The 23,401-nt window shown below is 52.8% G+C and overlaps 3 protein-coding genes across 3 annotated transcripts; 1 reads left to right on the top strand and 2 right to left on the bottom strand.

The window, feature by feature from the left end:
• Positions 1-3,771: 3,771 nt before the first annotated feature.
• Positions 3,772-8,153, bottom strand: LOC122521611. The gene is made up of 2 exons (XM_043642456.1): positions 7,788-8,153; positions 3,772-4,899 (listed from the first exon to the last, which is right to left on the bottom strand). The coding sequence occupies exons 1-2, from the start codon at positions 8,151-8,153 to the stop codon at positions 3,772-3,774; spliced, it is 1,494 nt and encodes a 497-aa protein (XP_043498391.1).
• Positions 8,154-8,175: 22 nt separating this feature from the next.
• On the bottom strand, positions 8,176-9,096 carry LOC122521610. The gene has a single exon (XM_043642455.1). It carries the CDS (start codon positions 9,094-9,096, stop codon positions 8,176-8,178), a length of 921 nt encoding a protein of 306 aa, XP_043498390.1.
• Positions 9,097-16,034: 6,938 nt separating this feature from the next.
• On the top strand, positions 16,035-16,553 carry LOC122521609. Its single transcript, XM_043642454.1, has one exon. The coding sequence runs from the start codon at positions 16,035-16,037 to the stop codon at positions 16,551-16,553; it is 519 nt and encodes a 172-aa protein (XP_043498389.1).
• Positions 16,554-23,401: the final 6,848 nt, after the last annotated feature.

Below are 23,401 nucleotides of genomic sequence, written 5' to 3'. Positions count from 1 at the left end.
CTGATTGCAAGCAACGGGCTCCGAGCGGGAACCGCAAACCTTCATTCTGAACCAGCTGCGAGAGGGTGCGAATGGCCAGGTAGGGAGCGCAAGCTGTGTCATAAGTGATCGTATTTAGCCGGAATTCCACCGGTTCCAATGAAGCGTCGGGGGATCAGATAATCCTTTGGTAATCCTGATGCTCCGCCACTACCCGAATCTTTCCAAACTCTCAACAATATGCGCAATGAAAGCAATACTAGTACCTGCGTCAATTGAGTAAAATTAGTGAGAGATCATTTTGCAACGGGAACTTGTTAGTATAAAAGAAATTAAAGAATGACTGTCTCTCGTACGCCGAGACGCGTCAGATACCACCCTTAGGTTCCCCTTGAATTATTCTGCTGCACTACTGCATGATGAGGTAAATTCTAGGCCTCCTGACGTGGGATCTCTGACTTCGAACCTCGCAACCTAGGATTCAACTTCTCTTACGTCTCCATGAATTCACCACACGCCTGAGCCAATTTCGAATCCCGTGCGAGCCTACAATGTAACTACAAGAGAAGAGAAGAGCGATTCGCTTCGTCTCTGCTGCGACTGGACGGAGATCCTGCTTCAGCGATAGCTGTCCCACTTATCGACCTATCTGGTTCCTCTGATGCGTCTCCTGGACGGTTCTCTCGAATCTCTTATCTTCTGACATTACCCGCTTAGGTGCGGCTGAAACATCTCCTTGTTCCAAAAATCGCTGCAACTTTCATTCACCTCCTTCTGAGGAGAGCCGGGCAGCACCTACAATAGAGAATTAGTCGCACTCCACTCCGCCCGCTGTGCAGCTCCGGCATCCACTAATACGGAGATGAATCGTTGAAACGCCGTGTCCTGAGCGTCAAGCTGCGATGACGAAAAGTTCCTCAAACCTAGTTGAAGTAATCGGCCGTAGACATCGTCTCTAAATTAAATCGATCTGCTTCTAGATGGCGAACTCTAAATTGGCTACTCAAAAGGACGTAAATAATTCCCCTGCTGAATTAAAGCGAAATTCTTTGCTGGAATAATTCGGCCGTTCATCTGTAACGCCTTAAATACCGTAGCTAACGCGTCAATTCCCGACTGGATCATGTCAACATCAAGAGACATCAAACTCACTTAAAGCGCGCGAAGGCATGGTGGATAACGTCAAAGGAAGAAACCAAAGTCTCAATTTACCACAGTCACTGATCGGAGGCGAGATAGACAGAGAAACGCGCGTGCAAGAAAGACATGTTGTTTTTGAGCGTAACCAGGGGACCGCAACGATGCAACATCCCCTCTACACCACAGCTTTTCTGTTATCCCCACTATTACTCGTCAGCGCCCCCGCTTAACATACAACCGCCCCAACCAAAGTCCCAAACCGGGTGGGGGAAACGATGCGGACGGAAGTGAAGTGCTAACGCGTAGCACGTGCTTAAATTCGAAACATATCACGCGTTTCCGGTACGCAACGGACAGTGACGCCATTTTCACACAAAACCACACGCCCAGCGTGACAAAGAACAAAAAGAAAAAAGGCACAATCGCCTTCCGAATATACTGATTTATCAATCCAACCTATCACTCATTCCTCACCCGAGGCACCAATATGTTTGTAGAATATAAGACTGGAAGCAATTCGATATTAATGTCGTGAGTTCGGTTAATTCGACGCATGAATGAGTGAGATAAGGAAGCATAGATAAATCAATCAACACAATTTTACGCGGTAATGAAACACTTGCTTCGGCATAAAAACTCTCACGAAGTTGAGAGAAAAGCCAGGGCAAGCTGTGACTTTATTTAATCATATAATACAGTAAATAGTAGTCTCTTATTTCTTCTTAGACTGGAGAACTTTCCTACCTTCGTCTCCACTACAAATATGTAACTTCTTATCGTAGCCTACTTAGATGCGTTATCGGGTTTTCAAAACACGTTAATCTCGCTACCAAAACCTTTCACGTGGGGTAGCCTTATCCTTCACAAATTTATCCTCGGCAGGTCGACTGGTAAATACTGTAACTAGGCACCTTGACTGTCGGTGACAAGCGTAGTTGTGCCTTTGCACAACTCCTTCAAGCGAATTAAAACAGTGCGGTCGGGTACTTGCACGACCCCATCAAACTTAATAACGAGCGCGGTTGAGTCTAAGCAAAACCCCTTCTACTTGGCCAAGTGCATGGGTTGTGTCTACACACAACCCCCTCCAACTTATTATAGTAAAAAGCACACGGTTGCGGCTATGCCCAACCCTTTCAAACTTACCAGTCGACAACTCGAAAGCACACCACAAGAAACAGCTCTTACTTCAAAGAAACCAATATGGCGCCACTGTACCTTATCAGCAAACAAATAGTCCTTTTCAATATCCAGAATCGGTCTGTCTCTTGCGCTCTCGAGCCAGGGCCTACGCACCCATCTCCCATCCCCAAGTACCTCAAGACACACGCGCATGTACCTTGCCGGCTAAAGGCGGTCCTACATGTATGTCAAATGCCCCTTGAGCGCCCTCAGGACTCAACTAAAGCACTCGTGACCTATCCTAACTGGGCTGTAATACCGACCAATCTAAGGTCACAACGCCGCCGCTACCTAACTGATTTCACGCGCAATACAAACGGTCAAGCACCTTAATTTCACCGAACAGAGATGAACGTCGAGCACTTTACAATTGCTGTAGTATGATTTTAAATAATTCCGTTACAAAACAGGTGGTTGTCACGTGTTACCGTAAGTGAGTCGGATAAGAAGTCGGTTTAGTAGATTGAGAAGGCTTAAGAGACGTCTTGGATTATATTAATCCCGTGAGTAAGACTTTTAGAGATTGTATTAATCACTTGAGTGGTCAGAGAAACGGAACGAGCTCGACAAGGAGCAAACTGAGATGACTGTTTTGAGAGCACGTCATAACCGCTTGAGAATTTCAACTGTAAAGGCTGCCGGAAAAGCCGGCGTTACGATGAGTCTTCAATAGTTGCTGGGAAAAGAGGCGTGTCTTCATCACGCGACAACTGTCGCGTGGCGCTGTTCGATTGGAATGCTTATTCCCAAACAACTATTAATATACCAAAGCTCGTTAAAATCAGTGTCGGACTAAGTGTAAGGTCCCCATGTAAGAGATGCTGTTGAGAACATTCTGCGTATGAAGTGGAACTTGGTGGGCCATGTAGCCAGAGTAACCGATGGTCGATAGACGAAAAAAATATTACAGTGGAGACCAAGAGTAGAAGCATACAGAAACAGAGGACGCCCACCATCCCGATGGAGTGACTACATAAGGAGACTCGCAAGAAACTGGATGCTGATGGCACAGGACTGGAAGGAGTAGCAAAATATGAAAGAGGCTTTTGTCCAGCCGTGGACAGTATAGGCTGATGATGATGATGATGAAGATGTTTCTTTGTCGCTATATCTCGGCACGCGTCGACGTCTCGACACGTCCAGATGATCTCATTCACTCGCTTGCGTAGGATACGCAACATACCGCCCCCCTTAAACGGGCACCGTTCAAAAAACGCTGCACACACACGTACATATAAATTATCAAATATATACATTCAAATAAATACATCAATTAACAAATATTACAATGTACTAAACATAAATAATAATTACTGCTACTAAATCTCAATTTCTTTTTTTTTATGCATCGTACAGCAAAGGAGAAAGACGTTTACTACCGCGTTTTAAAAGACCGTTGGCGGTTTTCACAGTTACCACGCGTGCTATACCGTCGGAACCCTTATGCACTTCCGTAACGCGTCTTAAAGGCTATTTAAGAGGTGGAGAATTATCTTTGCGGAGAATGACTAAAGTACCCGAGCTTATGTCGTCGGTATTGCCTCTGTGCCACTTTTTTCTAATTGTCTGTTCATTTAAATATTCCTTATTCCACCGATTCCAAAAATGTTGTTTCATCTGCTGGACATGTTTCCATTGTGATAGACGCCCAGATGGTATTTCCCGATAATCATCCTCTGGCAAACTCGTAAATGAGTCATCAATTAACAAATGACCAGGTGTAAGAGCACGAAGATCATTTGGATTATTAGACAGAGACCCAGGACGGGAATTAAGGATTGCCTCTATTTCTAGAACATTGGTTAATAACGCTTCGTATCCTAATAAAGTATCGCCGACAATTCGTACTAAATGGTGTTTAAATGATTTTACCGCCGCTTTCCACAGACCTCCGAAATGAGGGGAGCGTGGTGGGATGAAATGCCATTTTATTCCTTCGTTTGCTAAACTTCGCGATACGCGAGCCTCTAATTCGTTCGCGGAACCTACAAAATTTTTCGCATTGTCAGAATATATGTCCGAATATTTACCACGGCGTGCCATAAATCTATGTAAGGCTGCTAAAAAGGCCTCAGTTGTTAAATCGCTCATGAGTTCTAGATGTACGGCCTTAGTGCTAAAACAAACGAATACTGCTACGTATATCTTAATGCGACCACGATTCCGATGTTGCTTTTCCTTTATAAATAACGGTCCACAAAAATCTACGCCGATATGGAGAAATGGACGATATAGACGATTCGCTGGATATTGAGGCGTGGTGGGTTTTAACCGCCGACAAATGATACATTTATAAATTACTCTTTTTACGCTACTTCGCCCGTTTATTGGCAAAAACGATTCGCGAATAGCATTCAATGTGGCTTGCGTACCACCGTGACCTATCTGAAAATGTTTTTCACGTATTATCGCGTTTGTAATCGCATGATCCTTGGGCAGCAGTGCCGGATGTCTTCGTTCATATGGCAAATTACTTTTGGCTAATCTACCTCCTACACTTATTATTCCCAGACTATCAATAAAAGGGTTAAGTACAGAAAACGACGCGCAAACCTCTTTCTTAGATTTGATACGTTTGATGATCTCGGAGAATGCTTCCTTTTGCACATATTTAATAGCAATTGATTCTGCGTCCTTTAACTCGTCTACCGTTAATTAACCTATTATCCTTTTTTCTTTTGTATTGCGCGAGTTGCGTGCGAACCTAACGCAATAAGCTATTACCCGTTTTAACTTTATGAATGAAGAATACCGCGTAAATAAATTAAATGGAGTGTTCAATATCGCGTGCGTTGCAATCCTTCTTATTTCTGGAATTTCGATTGGTTCTAATCGACTATGTGGCCAATTTGATTCCGGTTAAACGAGCCACGCCGGTCCTGACTTCCATATTTTATTTTCACGAAGTTCAGTGGGGGTAACGCCTCGAGATATTAAATCCGCGGGGTTATGTTCGGATGGTATATGTCGCCACAGCTCGCGGGCTGTGTTTTCCTGAATTTCCGCTACGCGATGTGACACAAAAGTTTTTCAGGTGTGCGGCGGAGTGTTAATCCAATGCAATACTATTGTCGAATCTGACCAAAATATTGTACGGCGAATGTTACTTCTACGTAAAGCGTTCTTTGTGACCTTAAACAATCGCGAGAGTACTAATTCGCCGCAAAGTTCTAAACGCGGGAGAGATTGTGTTTTCAGCGGAGCTACCCTTGATTTTGCGCAACCCTGACGCAACCCTTTTTTTTTTTTTTTTTTTTTTTTTCGTCAGGGGGAAAACCTTCATAGGCCCCTTGAGCCCGGTACTCAAGGGAGTGTCGGATTCTTACCGACTAAAAACCCACCTGGTGCAAACACATTCATTCGTTGGATGGGAGGGGCGGAACCGTGATATAGACACATAACTCACCTGCTCCCATCCCGATGAGCCTGGCCAGTATCTGCCAGGCTCTCTCCATTCACACACTCACCTACACCTTATAACTAATTATTGCGCCTCACGGTGAGGCGCAACCTAATCCTACTATTTATATATATACACAAACCCGACCATCCATCCCATGATGCAATGGTCGGGTTCACACAACCCATGCATCTGCATGCTCGTTCGTCTCAGCAGGGGAAAGCGGCGCACTAGACCGGGCCAGGCGCCGCCAAAGCTGCCCGGAGCCTCGCCCGGGGGGGCCGCCTAGGAGCTACTCTCCTACGCGGCCTAGCATTCATTCTTCTCCTATCACGTATTACTCTCTCCCTCGCTCTTTCAGCATCCTCCTTGGCTTTCATAACTAGTCCTGAAAAGGACTGGAATGCAACCCACGCCCCCGGGGTATCCAGGGATCGCCCGATTATCCCAGGGAGAGTGAGCTGCACCCCCCCCCCCAGTTCCCCGACCAAGGAGGCCCTTGCATCCATCCATGCAGGGCACTCAATCAGGGTGTGATCAGCATCATCGTTCCCCGCATCGCAGTGAAAACACCGCGGGGAGTCTGCTTTCCTGATACCGTATAGGTACGCAGGAAGCAGCCATGGCTAGTCATCAGCTGAGTGGTGTGGAAGGTCGTTTCCAAAGATAACGGCCTTCCAACCCACTCCTCCAACCTGGAAGCGATGGCTGCTCTCACGCGCACCCCCGTTGCTCCGATTGCGCCAACGAGATTTTCTTCTTCTTCCTTCCATGAGGCAATTGCCCTCCTCTTGGCAATAGCGCCCAGCACGGCCCTTGTCCTAGGGGAAACGGGATCCTCCGCTTCCCGGACCGCTGCGTAGACATCAGCCAGCTGCGGCGCCAGATGGTCGAGGGGAATAATCCCCGCGACCATCATTGCCGCATGGAAAGACACCGTTTTATACGCGCACCACACCCTGATTGCTACCCTTCTTTGCAGGGCCCGGACAGCCCGCCTAACCCTCTGATCTTCCACAAAAGCGCGCCACCACACCGGAGCACCATAAAGGAGCACGGAGTGGATCACACTGCTGTAGAGGCGTCGCTTCTTTTCCCTCGGCCCGTGAAGGTTCGGAAGGATCCTCCCAATGGACCGAAGGATCCCCTGCACTTTTGGAATTAAGGCCTCGAAGTGGGGCCTAAATGTCATATTTGAATCTAATACTATGCCCAGGTATTTCACGCTGGGCTTCACCGCAATACAAACCCCCCTGAGTCTGATCATAGGGGGGGGAGCAATCCTGTGTCTGCGGAAGGCAGTGGCAGGAAAGGCCATCACCTCCGTTTTGTGCGGCGCCACTTTAAGGCCCAAACTCTCTATCTCATTCACAAGGACCTCGAGGTCCATCTCACACGCTAACATCGCACTAGCTGGGTCCCGCCCCGCTGACAGGAGGGCCGTGTCATCTGCGTAGCAAACAACACGAGACCCCCCCGGCAGCGGGACCCGGAGGACCCGGTCGTAGGCGATGTTCCATAGTGTAAGGCCCAGGACAGAGCCCTGTGGGACCCCACACGTCACCCTTACGCTATGTACAGTGCCCTGTTCTCCTATAAAGGACAGGAGCCTATTCCTAAAATAGTCTTTAATGATATTAACTAGATGGGTGGGGAAGCCACACCTCGTCATGGAGTCAATAACGGTCATTCAGGGGAGCGAGTTAAACGCGTTGGAAATGTCCAGCGACACTAGGACACCAACCCGTCCCTCACTCACGCACTCCTGTATATAACGTTTGACCTCCCCAACGGCCCCAAGGGTGGAATGGCCCACCCTGAAGCCATGTTGGCTCGGCGACAGTATACTTCTTAGTTCTAAAAACTCGCTCACCCTGGAGACGATCACACTTTCAAATAGCTTCCCCACCTCATCCAGCAGGCATATGGGCCTGAAAGAACTCGGTGCGGCGTCTTCTACAGTCCTCTTTCTTATGAGGACCAACCCGGCCCTCTTCCAGCACTCCGGGAACACACCGTTCCCTAAGAGGCCCGAAAAGCAGCGAGCCAGTCCCCCGCTGCAGAGATCAGCAGCCCTTTTTATTACCAATCCCGGCACACCATCAGGGCCTGGTGCTCTTCCAAGGCCAATCCTGGCAGCAGCCCTGCGCACCTCTTCAGGCAACACCTCCACCCCAGCCAGGTCCTGCAGGTCTTCGTTCGGGGACACTGGTTGACCGTCCCCCGGAAATAAGGATCCAATAATTGTGGCCAGCAGAGAGGGGTCCAGTGCCTCAGTAAGGGGGGGGAGACCCCGAGCTCTAAGCTTGTTCATAACAAGCTTATATGGCCTCCCCCAGGGATCTTCCTCGATGGTAGTGAGGAAGTCCCTCCAGGCCGAAGCCTTGGCCCTTCTGATAGCACGGACCAAACCCCTCTTGGCCTCTCTCCTGCACTCCAGACATTCTTTCATCCTGGCTGGGTCGCCGCTGCGCCTAGCCCTCTGGTAGCGCCATGGCCACCCTCCTCAATGTCGCTATCTCCGGCGACCACCACGACACAGCACGTTCTTGGTTCTTCGTTGATCTAATTCTTGACATGGAAATGTCACACGCACCAGTCAATGTATTTCTCACCCACAACACTAAGTTCTCCCCACTGGCACTATGGTCCCGTGTCCAGTCAGCAGATACGAGGGCTGCGGCGAGCCTATCCTCGTCCACAGCCCTCGTATTCCACCTAGGGAAAATTCTATCCCTAGAGCAAAGGCTTCGGAAGCCTGTAGCCTCACGCCTATAATTAAATATAACATACATATGGTCCGAAAGGGACTCGGCCTCATCCACTCTCCAATCCGATAAGCGGACGATGGCTGTCGGAGATCCCCACGTAAGGTCTATAACGCTCGACCCTTGCGGCCGAACGCACGTGGGGTGGCCAACCTGGTTGCCCAGGCTTAGGTTCGACCTATTGGCCCACATGCAGAGCAACTCACCCCTTAGGTTACTTCTGCCTTCCGGATCCCATCTATGGGACCGGGCATTGAAGTCTCCGGCAACCAACGCTGGAAGAGTAGGAAATGTTCCTAAGAGCTCTTCGAGCTCATCAAGGAGTCTACAGAATTTACTAATATCCTCGCTGGGGGGAAAGTAGACTGAAACTACCAGCGAGTCCCCCCATTTAGCGGCCACAAAAAACAAACCCCTGCGCACTAGGCTACAGGTTCCTCCACCTTTGCTCACGAGAATCGCAGCGAGGGGCGACCCCCCCAGGGATGAGAGCCATTTCTCATCCCCAGGGGGGACCCACCACGGCTCCGATACTATGGCGATGTCCGCCTTAACCTCTCTCATTCGCTGGCCCAGCAAATCCTGGGCCCTACGCGCGTGATTGAGGTTAACTTGGACCACCGCCATATTAGTTTAAAACCATGTTGAGGTTGCATGGAGGGGGAGGAGCCGCCTGCTTCACCTCCATTGCATTGTTCACTGGACCCACACTATGTCCCACACTCGGTCCCGCACTATTGTCGGCCGGTAAACCACTCACTCGCACTGGCGCGACGTTTTTGTCCGCGACCACCAGTATTTGTTCCCTGCGTCTAATGGGAGGCACCAGTGGGCACTCCCAGGAACCCGCCCTGTGCGAGGTCTGGGAGCAACCCGCCTCCGCACAAACCAGACACCTGGGACCGTCCCCACACTCGCGAGCGACATGCACCGGCTCACCGCACCGGAAGCACACGTTTGTCCTTGCACAGGGTGCCGGGCAAGAGGCCGCAACATGGCCTCTTGCGAGACACCTGTGGCATCTCAGGGGCCTGGGTCTTACGGGGAAGACCCGCACTCTCCCCCACCCAACTAGCATATTGCCCCTTTCTATAGCCGCCCGGGCAAGAGCCGTCGGTGCCACCACCGTGGCTTCGTATCGACCACCCCTGCCCGGCCGGATATCCCCCATCGTGATGAGGTTCGGGTCGATACCCGACCTCCCCTCTAATAACGCGCACCTAATCGCGGTGAGGGTGGTTGTTTGGTATAAACCCTCTAACCTGATGGGGGAGGTCCTCTGAGGCCTTAAAATTTTAGCCTCAGGGAGGACCCCCCTCATCGCCTCCGCGACCTTGTCCGCCTTCGCGTTAGCGTCCTTTCCCCGGACCTCCCATATGAAGGAGCCCGTCAGGCCCCTCCTGTAGGAGAGTCCTTTGACACCTATGGTGTCCACGTTGACGCTGTCTTTCAGTTTCTTTAGAGCCTCTAGGTAGGAGGCTCCTCCCTCGCAGGTTAGGGAGACTGCGGCGGTCTCCCTGATCCTTTTGGCTGCGTTCTTCTTCTTTTTCTTCTTTTTTCTTAAGGTGTTCCCCGCAGGATTTCCACCCCCTTCGCGAGGACCCACAGTGGGGGGTGCAACCCTCCCGGCACCCGATTGCGTGGGCAAGGGCCCCCCAACAGGCATCGTAGCCCTACCCCTCCTCCTGACCTCTATGAACCCGTCCCTGTCTGGGATGGGGGCCAGTGGCGTCGGTGTCACCGGCGAGGGTGCAACCCGCGGACGAGCGGCTGCCACTTGGGCGTATGAGCCCTGTCCCTTTTTAAAATCGGTCATGTCTTCTTGTAGCTTGGTAATGGATCTAGTCAATTCAGAAAGCACTCTTCCGATTGCCCTACAATCCATACCCTCCTCACTCCTAGCCGCAGCTATTCTCTCTTCTCCGAGAGATCGGTTTTGACTAGCCACGGCTGCCCTCGTCGGGGCACTTACACAGCTGACCGTTGAACGCTTCTCAGGGAGCGCATCCTTCCGCTTCAGTTCTTTTTTGAGGCGTGAGCACTCCTCTTCCACACGTTTCAGTCTTTCATTCGTAGCCCTAGTTTCTGCTCTGAGCTGCTCAAGCAGAACCTGCACGTTAGGGCCACAACTCAATCTGTCTCGGGCCTGTAACTCTTTGGCCAATTCCATGATGCCCAAGTTACAGCTCTTCATTCTGCCCGAAATATCCCCCTTAATGTTTCCACAAGTTTTTCTTTTATTTTCTGCTTCAAGAGCGTGTTCAATAATCCGCTCTAGAATCCTGCCTGTTTCTATATTAGAGACCAATAGACCCTCCGGAACAGGACCATCCAGATCGGTCAGGTCGACGATCTCGTCTTCCGATGACGAGGAAAACGCGATTGGCCTCAACCTCTTCCTCATGGTTCCGACCGGTATTATGTCGGACTCCATGTCCCTTTGACTTCCTGGCACTTTGGTCGATTCGCGGGCTAGGTCGCCTACCCGCGAACAACTTCCCGAAGCATTATCCAGGATCGGGGCCGGGTCGCCTACCCTCGATCCATAGCAGTTGCAGGATGACGACGGTGGGTGGCCTGCTCTCTCACCACCAGACACCGCCGTTGTGTGGATATCCCTTCCACACCGTTTACTTGCTGAACTTGTACTCATCATCATAATTAATAATTTTTTGCATAGCACAAGCCAGCAGAAAGGAAAAGAAATGAAAGAAGCAAGAGACGAAGAAAAGAGTAGAAAAAGAGGGGATAGGAAGAGTTAAAGATAGAAATAGCCACACAGAGAGCAATCACACACCATTCATACCATCCCTTTTAGTCGCCTCTTACGACAAGCAGGGAATACTGTGGGAGAATTCTACTACCCCCTACCCACGTGGGGAACCCTGACGCAACCCTGACGCAACCCTGACGAAAAAAAAAAAAAAAAAGGGTTGCGTCAGGGTTGCGTCAGGGTGATAGAAACGTTGTAAGCCGTGGTAGAGTGCTAGCGCTGAAGAAGTATTGCCAAAGAATCAGCGGTGAGGATAGCAACGCCAATCGTCGCATAGGATAGGGCAACCCGGCCCAGACTCTGGTTAATGCCTCGGGAAGTTGTTCGCAGGTAGGTGACCTGGCCCGCGAATCGACTAAGGCACCAGGAAAAGAGGCACAGATGGAGGGATGGCAGAAGGAAGCCAGGGCTTTGGAGGAGTTGCGGCTGTCTGATTCGGACTCGCCGATCAAGACCAGGGGCAGCAAGAGGATTAGGCGTATCATCACGTCGTCGGAGGAGGACGACTGCCTCATCGTAGAAGAGGATGCACCAGGAGGAGGCCAGACGCCGCTGACACTGGAGGCAGGAAGACTACCAGAGAAACTTAGGCCAAACCTAAGGGGGATAGAGAAGGAGAGAGCGCGATGCTCGAATTTGAAAGGAGAAGTGTCGGGCAAGATCAAGCGATTTGTTAGAGACTCGCTTATCATTGCCGACGAGATGGAAGAGCGGATGGATAGACAGTCTGGCTTCCCGTTCTCAAGGGCTGAGGCAGTGATCCAGCTGAGAACGGAAGCAAAGATAAGAGACGAACAGATTCGTCAGATTGAAGGTGAAATCGCTAGGCTCCAGAGGGAGCTTAAAAAGCGAGATGCTGACAAACAAAGCCATGGAGTAAAGGCGGTTGCTGCCCCGAATCAAGGGAGGCAGACGCCTACAACAAGTAGAGCAACCCTATCTCTGGAATAGAGATTGGAAGATGCGAGGGTTGGTGATGGTATGGGCTGTGTGATGGCGGTTCTGAGGGACTTTGGTAAGAGTATTGAGGCCCTGCAGAAGACACAGTTGGAGATGTGGAACATCTTCAAGGGAGCCAGCAAGCCACCCCAGCGGGAAACAGAGGGGACTGCGGTGGGGGGGAAGGGAAGTGCTCCCGCCCCGGGAATCTCGAGAGCTCCTGCCCAAAGGATGCCTACTGCGAATACTGTTGTCCCCCCCTTACAGGATGGGTTTGTCGAGGTGATGGGAAGAAGGAATCGTCGCCAGCAGACAAAACCAGCTGTCAGGCAGGAGAAGGCCACCACATCGGGGGATCGGGGTGCAACAGGAAGTGGCACTAAGAAGAAAAAGAAGAGGAAGAAGAGAAAGAATCGCAGCGGTGGGACCAGGGAGACGGCAGTGGTCTCACTGGCGTGCAACGAGGCGATGTCTTATCGCGATGCTCTCGCCAAGGCCAGGGAGAGCATTAGCCTCAAGGAGATTGGGGTAGAGAATGTAACAATGAGGAGGGGTCTAACGGGGGCCTTCATCTTCAGTGTCAGGGGGAAGGAGGCTGCTGTAAAGGCGGACCGGGTGGCCGAAGCCTTGAGGAGGACGGTACCGGAAGCCAAGATCGCTCGGCCACAGAAAACGAGGTCCTTTAGGCTGGTGGGTATTGACCCAAGCCTGAACATGACTATTTTAAGGAATGCTCTTCTCACAGTAAAGGGGAACGTCGACCCAAATAAAATCTGGGTTGGTGAGATTAGGGCAGGCAGGGGACGTCTCTGGGAGACGGTTGTCTCTGCCCCGGTGGAAATAGCTCAGGCTGTTATCAACAGGGGAGGGGTAGACTTCGGTCTATACCGGGCAAGAGTGGTCGAGCTCCGACAAAGGCCACTGCGTTGTCACCGATGCCTGGCCAGGGGGCATGTTGCTATGAGCTGCCCTAGTCCAACCTCTAGGGCGAGCCTTTGCCATCAGTGTGGCCAACCGGGTCACAATGCAAGGGACTGTAAAAATAAGGTAGAGTGTCCGGTGTGTAGGGTCGCCGGGCACAGGAACAAGAACACTCGTGCGGGGAGATGGGAGTGCCCGGTGGTCCCTCCGCGAAGGGCTTACAGTGAAACGTGCGCGTCCGCGGGTGCTAGTGAGGCTCGGGTGCCTAGTGTTTCGATGGGGGGAGAGGGTATGGAGGTGGACGTAGACCTGTCTACTCCTACAAGGATCGTGAACGAAAAAACTGCGCAGGACAAGGGCTGCGATAGGAACAGGTGTGCGGGGCCTGCAGAAGTAGCGGGGGTTAGTGGTGTAACCATTAATAATGTCCCTTAGTGAATGCTGCGTACATGTGAACCTGAACCATGCGCGGGGTGCGCAGGATCTACTGATCCAGCGTATGCGCGAGTGTGGGGCGGGGATCGCGGTTTTCTCAGAGCCGTGGTGGGTTCCACCCGGTGATGAGAAATGGTTCTCGTCCCTGGGTGGGGCTCCGCTGTCTGCGGTATTGGTAGGTGAAAGTAGAAGACCCTGAAGTCTGGTGCATAGGGGTAACTTCTTTGTAGCCGTTAAGTGGAGGGACTCGCTGGTGATTTCAGTCTACTTTCCCCCCAGCGAGGTAATTAGTAAATATTGTAGACTTCTGGACGAGCTCGAAGAGCTCTTGGGAAGATTTCCTACCTCTCCGGTGCTGGTGGCTGGCGACTTTAATGCTCGGGCCCGTAGATGGGACCTGGTAGGTAGGAGTAACCTAAGTGGTGAGTTGCTCTCTACCTGGGCCAATCGGTTGAACTTGCACCTCTTCAACCGAATTGGCTGCCCTACGTGCGTTCGGCCACAAGGGTCGAGCGTCATTGACCTCACGTGGGGCTCGTCAGCTGCTAGTGTCCGCTTATCGGAGTGGAGGGTAGATGAGGCAGAGTCCCTTTCGGACCATGTGTATGTAGCTTATAAATACTGCCATGAGACTGCAGGGGTCCGAAGCTTGAGCCGGCCCGGCAAGACTTTCCCTTGGTGGAATGCGAGGGCTGCGGACGAGGATATGCTCGACGCTGCCCTTATATCGGTCGACTGGACTCGTCCCAGTAGCGAGTGTAGTGCGCGAGATTTTGTTAGGTGGCTGCGCGGAATGTTAGTGCGCGTGTGTGACATGGCACTGCCGAGAGCGGGGAACACGAGGGACAGGAGGAGGAAGGCGTGTTGGTGGTCGCAGGAACTGTCTGCTCTTAGGGCAGAAGCGACTGCGGCTAGGAGGCGCTTTCTGAAGGCCAGACGCAGTAGAGACCAAAGAAGAATGGAGCAGTGTCTGGAGGCCCGCAGGGAGACTAAAAACAATTGAAGAGGGCCATTAGGAAGGCCAAAGCCACTGCCTGGAGAGACTTCGTGGGGACACTGGAGGCAGACCCGTGGGGCAGACCATATCGCCTGGTCATAGGGAAGTTGAGGCCATACTCAGCACCCTTGACAGAGGTACTCGAGCCAGAAGTGATGGACCGGGTGTTGGGGGACCTATTTCCCCAAGTGGAGCGGAACATTAGTGGGGACTTGCGCGGTGTTCAAGTGGATGGTGCGGCGGTAACGCTGGAAGAGGTGCTGACTGCGGCAAGAATGATCGCCGGTGGAAAGGCTCCGGGACCGGACGGACGGGGTCCCGGGCATAGTGATAAAGGCAGCAGCGGTCCACTGCGGGGTCAGTCTAGCTGAACTATTTACAGAGTGTTTCAGGACCAGCAACTTTCCAACAGCCTGGAAAAGGGCTAGGCTGGTCCTGATAAAGAAGAAACAGGACGCCCAACCGGATCTGCCTGGCTCCTACAGACCGATCTGCCTGCAGGATGAGGCCGCGAAACTGTTCGAGCGGGTGATTGTGGCAAGGATAAACAGGTGCCTGGAGACAGGGGGTCTGCTGTGGCAGGCGCAACATGGCTTTCGCGTTAGACGCTCAACGGTCGGTGCCATAATTGAGGTGAAAAACGTAGTGCGGGAGTGTGTGGACAGTAAGTGCGTTGGGATCCTGACTTCGCTGGATATCAAGAATGCGTTTAACTCCCTGCCGTGGGAGACCATCTTCAGGGCGCTGGATGGAATGGGCCTTCCCACATACATAGTGAACATTATAAGGAGTTATTTGTCCAACCGAACATTATTGTTTGTCGGGAAGAGTGGACAATTAAAGGAAAGACAGGTTTCGTGCGGGGTTCCGCAGGGTTCGGTGCTGGGGCCAGCCCTGTGGAACATAGCCTATGACAGTGTCCTCCGGGTTCCGATGCCGGGGGGTTCCCGGGTCGTCTGTTATGCAGACGACACGGCCCTTCTGTCATTGGGACGGGACTTGTCGGAGGCAATCGCGAACGCGGAACGCGACCTTGACGTGTTAGTGGGTGCGATTGAGGAGCTTGGCCTCGAGGTGGCGCCACACAAGACGGAGGCAATGGCCTTCCCTGCCTCTGCCCTCCGCAGACGCAGGAATGTTCCGGCCCCCGCCATTAGGGTTAGGGGGTCTAGGGTTGTTATAGGTCCCAGAGTCAAGTACCTGGGCGTGGTGTTAGACTCTAGCTTCACTTTTAGGCCCCACTTTGCGGCCTTGATTCCGAAGGCGGAGGGGATCCTCCGGTCTCTTGGAAGGCTCCTTCCGAACCTTCATGGACCGGGGGAGAGGAAGAGACGCCTCTACGGTAGCGTGGTCCAATCGGTGCTCATTTATGGGGCACCGGTGTGGTGGCGCGCTGTTGTGGAGGACATGCGTGTCAAGCGGGCCATTCGATCGTTTCAGAGGAGGGTGGCGATCAGGGTGTGTTGCGCATATAAGACGGTGTCGTTCAATGCGGCGATGATGGTTGCGGGGATCATTCCTCTCGATCATCTTGCGCCCCGACTAGCAGAGGTGTATGTGATCCTTAATGATGCGGAGGGACCTGTTCCTCCAGTCATTAAGGCGGCGCTTGTCGCTGAGGCCAGGAGGATAGCGGTTGCTGCATGGAAGGAAGAGGAGTTAGGTTTGACGGGGGTAACGGGAGTTAGGGCAGCTATTGCTGATAGGTTGGATGAGTGGGTTGAAAGGCCGCACTCCATAAGTACGACCTTTCACACCACTCAGCTGATGACCGGACATGGTGGCTTCGCTGCGTTCCTTTGTAGAATAGGGAAGGCGGTATCTCCGCAGTGCTTTCACTGCGGAGCAAATGTAGACGACGCTGACCACACCCTGGTCGACTGCCCTGCGTGGATGAGTGAGCGGGACGGTCTTGTTGGGGACTTGGGGGGGTGCATTGCTCCCTCTCCGGCATACTCAGGGCATCCTTGGATATGCCGGGGGGATGGGATGCATTCCGGTCTTTCGCGGGGCGCGTAATAAGCGCGAAAGAGGATGCGGAGAGAGAGAGAGAACGGAGGTATGGGAGAAGGTTGCGTGCGGTGCCGCAGAGGAGACTTGCTCCTAGGCGGCCCCCTCGGGCGAGACTTCGCGTGGCTGGGGCGACGAATGGCTGACGGCTGTGCGTCGCTTCCCCCTCATTGTATGGAGTTTATATTATACTGGAGTGATAAGGCTGTGTGTAAATACGGTATGAGAGTGGAGTGGGCCTGACCGGAACATTGTCTTATTGTAAGGTCAGGCCAGGAGTGAGTGAGTAGTCTGCGTCTCCAGTTGTATCTGTCGAGTGCGCCTAGGTATGAGAGATTGCGCCTCCGGGGAGGAAACTCTACCGTTGAGAGCGCCGGATGAAGGAGTGTGTGTGTTTGTGCGGGAGAAAGCGTGGCGAACTTCCGGCCGGGCTTATTAGGGGAGAGGCACACAGGTAATTTGAACTGTACAGACTGTGCGTGTCGCCTGCCACTTCTCCTCGCGGGAGACTTTGCACCAGGTGGGTTTTTAGTCGGTAAGAATCCGACACTCCCTTGAGTACCGGGCTCAAGGGGCCTATGAAGGTTTTCCCCCTGACGAAAAAAAAAAAAAAGGGTTGCGTCAGGGTCCCCCCCGATGGTAGGGGGTAGTAGAATACTCCCACAGTATTCCCTGCTTGTCGTAAGAGGCGACTAAAAGGGATGGTATGAATGGTGTACGATTGCTCTCCGTATGGCTATTCCTATCTTTAATTCTTTCTATCCCCTCTTTTCTTCTTTTTTCTTCTCTCTTACTTCCTTCTTTTCCTTTCCTTTCCGCTGGCTTGTGCCATTTGTTAAAAAAATATGAAATGAGTACAAGTTCAGCGAAAACCCAGTGTGGGAGGGATACTCACACAACGGCGGTGATTGGTGGTGAGAGAGCAGGCCACCCACCGTCGACATCCGGCAACTGCTATGAGTCTGGGGTAGGCGACCCGGCCCCGACTCTGGATAGAGCTTCGGGAAGTTATTCGCGGGTAGGCGACCTGGCCCGCGAACGGACCAATATGCCAGGAGGAGAAGATATGGAATCAGACGCACCATCAGTCGGATCATTCCGGAAAAGGGCGAGGCCGATCGCCTACTCCTCGTCGTCCGAGGAGGAGGTGGTCGACTTGACGAATTTGGACGGGGTTCTTTTCAAACCATCAATCTCGGAAATAGAAACAGGGAGATTGATTCAGAAAATAATGGATCATGCCGCAGAAGCCGAAACCAGGCGTAAAACGTGCGGTAACATCAAAGGAGAAATATCTGGCAAAATGAAGAGTTGCTATCTAGAAATCGCTAATATTGCTAAGGAGCTACAGGCTCGTAATATAGCGAATTGCGGCCTCGACGTAAGAGAGGCATTAGACCAATTACGGGCTGAGACTAGGGCCACCAACAACCGGCTCAAGCAGCTCGAGGAGGAGTGTTCGCGTCTCAGACGTGAACTAAAGCGCAAAGATGCGCTCTTAGAGAAGGCGAAGTTAGGAGGTGGAGCAAATGTCCCATCTGGGTCAAATGCTGTGGGCGGGGCCCATTCAGCTGCTCCAAGCTCCAATACACAGGAGAGACTGGCTATGGCTAGGAAAGCAGAGAATTTGGATGGCGGGGCAACAACCAGAATCCTCACTGAACTGGCGAAGGCTGTTGTGGCCATCCAAAAAGAGATGAAGGAAATGAAGGAGGGAGGCGGCACATACGCCCAAATTGCAGCCCGACCACGAGTTGCCCCCTCGCCGGTGACACCGACGTCACTGGCCCCCATCCCAGACAGGGATGGGTTTATAGAAGTTAGGAGGAGGGGCAGGGCTCCTGTGCCTGCTAGGGGACTCCTCCCTGTACGAGCGGGAGTTGGAGGGATAGCTCCTTCTGCTCGACCTCGCGTGGGGGAGGGGGTCTCTGCCACGGGAGAACTAAAAAGAACTAAGAAGAAGAAAAAAAAGAGTAAATCAAGAAGAATCAGGTAGACGGCGGCAGTCTCCCTGACCTGTGAAGGAGGGGCCTCATATTTGAAGGCCCTTCAAAAGATTGAGGAAAACGTTAAGCTTGACGACATTGGCGTCAGCGGCTTGTCATATAGGAGGGGCCTGACGGGCTCCTTCATTTGGGAAGTCAGGGGCTGGGACGCCAATGCAAAAGCGGACAGAGTCGCAGTGGCGATGAGGAGGGTCCTCCCTGAGGCGAAGATCGCGAGGCCTCAGAGGACTGCCCCAATTAGATTGGTGGGGGTCTACCCGACTACCACCCTGACAGCGGTCAGGTGCGGGTTGCTGGGGGGTAGATCGGGTATAGACCCCAATTTAATCTCGATGGGAGAAATTCGCTTGGCAGGGGCGGCCGTTACGAGGCCACTGTTGTGGCTCCGACGGCTCTAGCCCAGGCGGCTATTGAAAAAGGTACAATTATAGTGGGGTGGGGGAAAGTGCGGGTGTTCCCCATTAGGCCTAGGCCTCTAAGGTGCCACAGGTGCCTAGCTAGGGGTCACGTGGCGGCTTCTTGCCCAGCTCCCAGTGCGAGACTTAATGTTTGTTTCCGGTGCGGAGAGCCGAGACATGTGGCACGCATGTGCGAAGACAAACCGAAGTGTCCGGTTTGTGCGGAAGCGGGGCGTTCCCAGACATCGCATAGGGCGGGCTTCTGGAAGTGCCCACTGGTGCCTCCTATCAGGGGGAAAGACAAGATTCTGGAGGCAGCCAGCCGACGGGTCGGCGATATGGGTAGTGCGGGCGTCGGGGCCGACTCGGGCGCTGCCCCTATTGTAAATATTTGTGTAAATAGTGTGAATAACAATAACAATAATAGTATGGAGGTGGAGCAGGCGGACCCTGCCCCTCCATGCAGCCTTGAAATGGTTTTGAACTAATATGGCCCAGATCGTCCAAGTTAACCTCAATCATGCGCGTAGGGCCCAGGATTTACTGGGCCAGCGAATGAGGGAGGTTAAGGCGGACATCGCCATAGTGTCCGAGCCGTAGTGGGTCCCCCCTGGGAATGAGAAATGGCTCTCATCCCTGGGGGGGTCGCCCCTCGCCACGATTCTCGTGAGCAAAGTCGGAGGAACCTGTAGCCTGGTGCGCAGGGGTTTGTTTTTTGTGGCCGCTAAATGGGGGGACTCGCTGGTAGTTTCAGTCTACTTTCCCCCCAGCGAGGATATTAGTAAATTCTGTAGACTCCTTGATGAGCTCGAAGAGCTCTTAGGAACATTTCCCGCTCTTCCAGCGTTGGTTGCCGGAGACTTCAATGCCCGGTCCCCTAGATGGGATCCGGAAGGCAGAAGCAACCTAAGGGGTGAGTTGCTCTGCATGTGGGCCAATAGGTCGAACCTAAGCCTGGGCAACCAGGTTGGCCTCCCCACGTGCGTTCGGCCGCAAGTGTCGAGCGTTATAGACCTTACGTTGGGATCTCCGGCAGCTATCGTCCGCTTATCGGATTGGAGAGTGGATGAGGCCGAGTCCCTTTCGGACCATATTTACGTAATATTTAAATATAGGCGTGAGGCTACAGGCTTCCGAAGCCTTCGCTCTAGGGATAGAATTTTCCCCAGGTGGAATGCGAGGGCTGTGGACGAGGATAGGCTCGCCGCAGCCCTCGTATCCGCTGACTGGACACGGGACCATAGTGCCAGTGGGGAGGACTTAGTGCTGTGGGTTAAAAATACATTAACTAGTGCGTGCGACATCTCCATGTCGTGGATAAAAACTATGAAGAGTCAGGAACGTTCTGTGTAGTGGTGGTCGCCGGAGATAGCGACACTGAGGAGGATGGCCATGGCGACGAAGAGGCGCTACCAGAGGGCTAGGCGCAGCGGCGACCCAGCCAGGATGGAGGAGTGTTTGGTGAGCAGGAGAGAGGCCAAGAGGGGTTTGGTCCGTGCTATCAGAAGGGCCAAGGCTTCGGCCTGGAGGGACTTCCTCACTACCTTTGAGGAAGATTCCTGGGGGAGGCCATATAAGCTAGTCATGAACAAGCTTAGAGCTCGAGGTCTCCCCCCCCTTACTAAGGCACTGGACCTCTCTCTGCTGGCCACAATTATAGAGTCATTATTTCCAGGGGGACGGACGACCAGTGTCCCCAAATGAAGACCTGCAGGACCTAGCTGGGGTGGAGATACAACCAGAAGAGGTGCGCAGGGCCGCTGCCAGGGTTGGCATTGGAAGGGCACTAGGCCCTGATGGTGTGCCGGGATTAGTGCTCAGAAGGGCTGCTGATCTCTGCAGCAGGGGACTGGCTCGCTGCTTTTCGGGCCTATTGAGGAGCGGTGTGTTCCCGCGGAGCTGGAAGAGGGCCAGGCTAGTCCTCATAAGGAAAATGACTGGACAAGAAGTCGCGCCGAGTTCTTTCAGGCCCATATGCCTGCTAGATGAGGTGGGGAAGTTATTCCAAAGGGTGATCGTCTCCAGGGTGAGCGAGTTCTTAGAACAAGGAAGTGTGTTGTCACCGAGCTAACATGGCTTTAGGGTGGGCCATTCCACCCTTGGGGCCGTTGGGGAGGTCGAACATTATATACAGGAGTGCGTGAGGGAGGGACGGGTTGGCGTCCTGGTGACGCTGGACGTGGCCAACGCGTTTAACTGGCTCCCCTGGATGACTGTTATTGACTCCATGACGAGGTGTGGCTTCCCCACCCATCTAGTTAACATCATAAGAGACTACTTCAGAGGTAGGCTCCTGTCCTTTATAGGAGGACAGGGTTTTGTACATAATGTAAGTGTTACGTGTGGGGTCCCACAGGGCTCTGTCCTGGGCCCCACACTGTGGAACATCGCCTACGACCGGGTCCTCCGAGTCCCGCTGCCGGAGGGGTCTCGTGTTGTTTGCTACGCAGATGACACGGCCCTCCTGTCAGCGGGGCGGGACCCGGCTAGTGCGATGTTAGCGTGTGAAAGGGACCTCGAGGTCCTTGTGAATGAGATAGAGAGTTTGGGCCTTAAAGTAGCGCCGCACAAAACGGAGGCGATGGCCTTCCCTGCCTCTGCCTTCCGCAGACGCAGGATTGCTCCCCCCCCCTGTGATCAGACTCAGGGGGGTTTGTATTGCGGTGAAGCCCAGTGTTAAATACCTGGGCATAGTTTTAGATTCAGGTATGACATTCAGGCCCCACTTCGAGGCCTTTTTTCCGAAAGTGCAGGGGATCCTTCGGTCCATTGAGAGGATGCTTCCGAACCTCCACGGGCCGAGGGAAAAGAAGCGACGCCTCTACAGCAGCGTGATCCACTTTGTGCTCCTTTATGGTGCTCCGGTGTGATGGCGCGCTGTTGTGGAAGACCAGAGGATCAGGCGGGCTGTTCGGGCCCTGCAAAGAAGGGTAGCAATCAGGGTGTGCTGCGCGTATAGAACGGTATCCTTCCATGCGGCAATGATGGTTGCGGGGATTATTCCCCTCGACTATCTGGCGCCGCAGCTGGCGGATGTCTACGCAGCGGTTCGGGAAGCGGAGGATCCCGTTTCCCCTAGGACAAGGGCCGTGCTGGGCGCTATTGCCAAGAGGAGGGCAATTGCCGCATGGAGGGAGGAAGAAGAAAAACTCGTTGGCGCAGTCGGAACAACGGGGGTGCGCGTGAGAGCAGCCATCGCTTCCAGGTTGGAGGAGTTGGTTGAAAGGCCCTTTTCTTTGGAAACGACCTTCCACACCACTTAGCTGATGACTGGCCATGGCTGCTTTCCCGCGTACTTATACGGTATCGTATAGCGGTGTTTTCACTGCGATGCGGGAAACGATGATGCTGAACACACCCTGATTGAGTGCCCTGCATGGATGGATGCAAGGGCCTCCTTGGTCGGGGAACTAGGGTGGGTGCAGCTCACTCCCCCTGGAATAGTCGGGCGATCCCTGGATACCCCGAGGGCGTGGGCTGCATTCCAGTCCTTTTCAGGACTAGTTATGAAAGTTAAGGAGGATGCTGAAAGAGCGAGGGAGAGAGTAATACGTGATAGGAGAAGAATGAATGCTAGGCCGCATAGGAGAGTAGCTTCTAGGCGGCCCCTCAGGGCGAGGCTCCGGGCAGCTTTGGCGGCGCCTGGCCCGGTCTAGTGCGCCGCTTTCCCCTGCTAAGACGAACGAGCAAGCAGATGCATGAGTTGTGTGAACCCGACCATTGCATCATGGGATGGATGGTCGGGTTTGTGTATATACATATAAATAGTTGGATTAGGTTGCGCCTCACCGTGAGGCGCAATAATTAGTTATAAGGTGTGAGTGAGTGTGTGAACGGAGAGAGCCTGGCAGATACTGGCCAGGCTCATCGGGATGGGAGCAGGTGAGTTATGTGTCTATATCACGGTTCCGCCCCTCCCATCCAACGAATGAATGTGATTGCACCAGGGGGTTTTTTAGTCGGTAAAATTCCGACACTCCCTTGGGTACCGGGCCCAAGGGGCCTTTTGAAGGTTTTTCCCTCTGACGAAAAAAAAAAAAAAAAAAAAAATGGTTGCGTCAGGGTCCCCCCCGTGGGTAGGGGGTAGTAGAATACTCCCACAGTATTCCCTGCTTGTCGTAAGAGGCGACTTAAAGGGAAGGTGTGATTGGTGCGTGAATGTTCTCGTGTTGCTATTCCTTCCTTTATTACTTTCTATCCCTTTGTTTCTATTTCTTCTATTTCTCTTACTTCTTTCATTTCCTTTCCTTCCACTACATGGGGGCTTGCCTCCATATACCTTATTATCAATATGGACGGCATTTAATCAGGTATTAGTCGGCGTGGGGCGGATACCCACGCCACGGCGGTGTCTGGTGGTGGCAGGGCAGGCCACCCGCCGTCGACATTCAACTACTGCTAAGAGACTGGGGTAGGTGACTTGGCCCCGTCTCTGGTTTCTGCTACAGGCACT

Source organism: Polistes fuscatus, unplaced genomic scaffold (genome assembly GCF_010416935.1).
Source record: "Polistes fuscatus isolate 324 unplaced genomic scaffold, CU_Pfus_HIC Scaffold42, whole genome shotgun sequence".
In the NCBI taxonomy this organism is placed as follows: Eukaryota; Metazoa; Arthropoda; class Insecta; order Hymenoptera; family Vespidae; genus Polistes; species Polistes fuscatus.
This window is presented reverse-complemented; position numbering and strand designations above follow the sequence as displayed.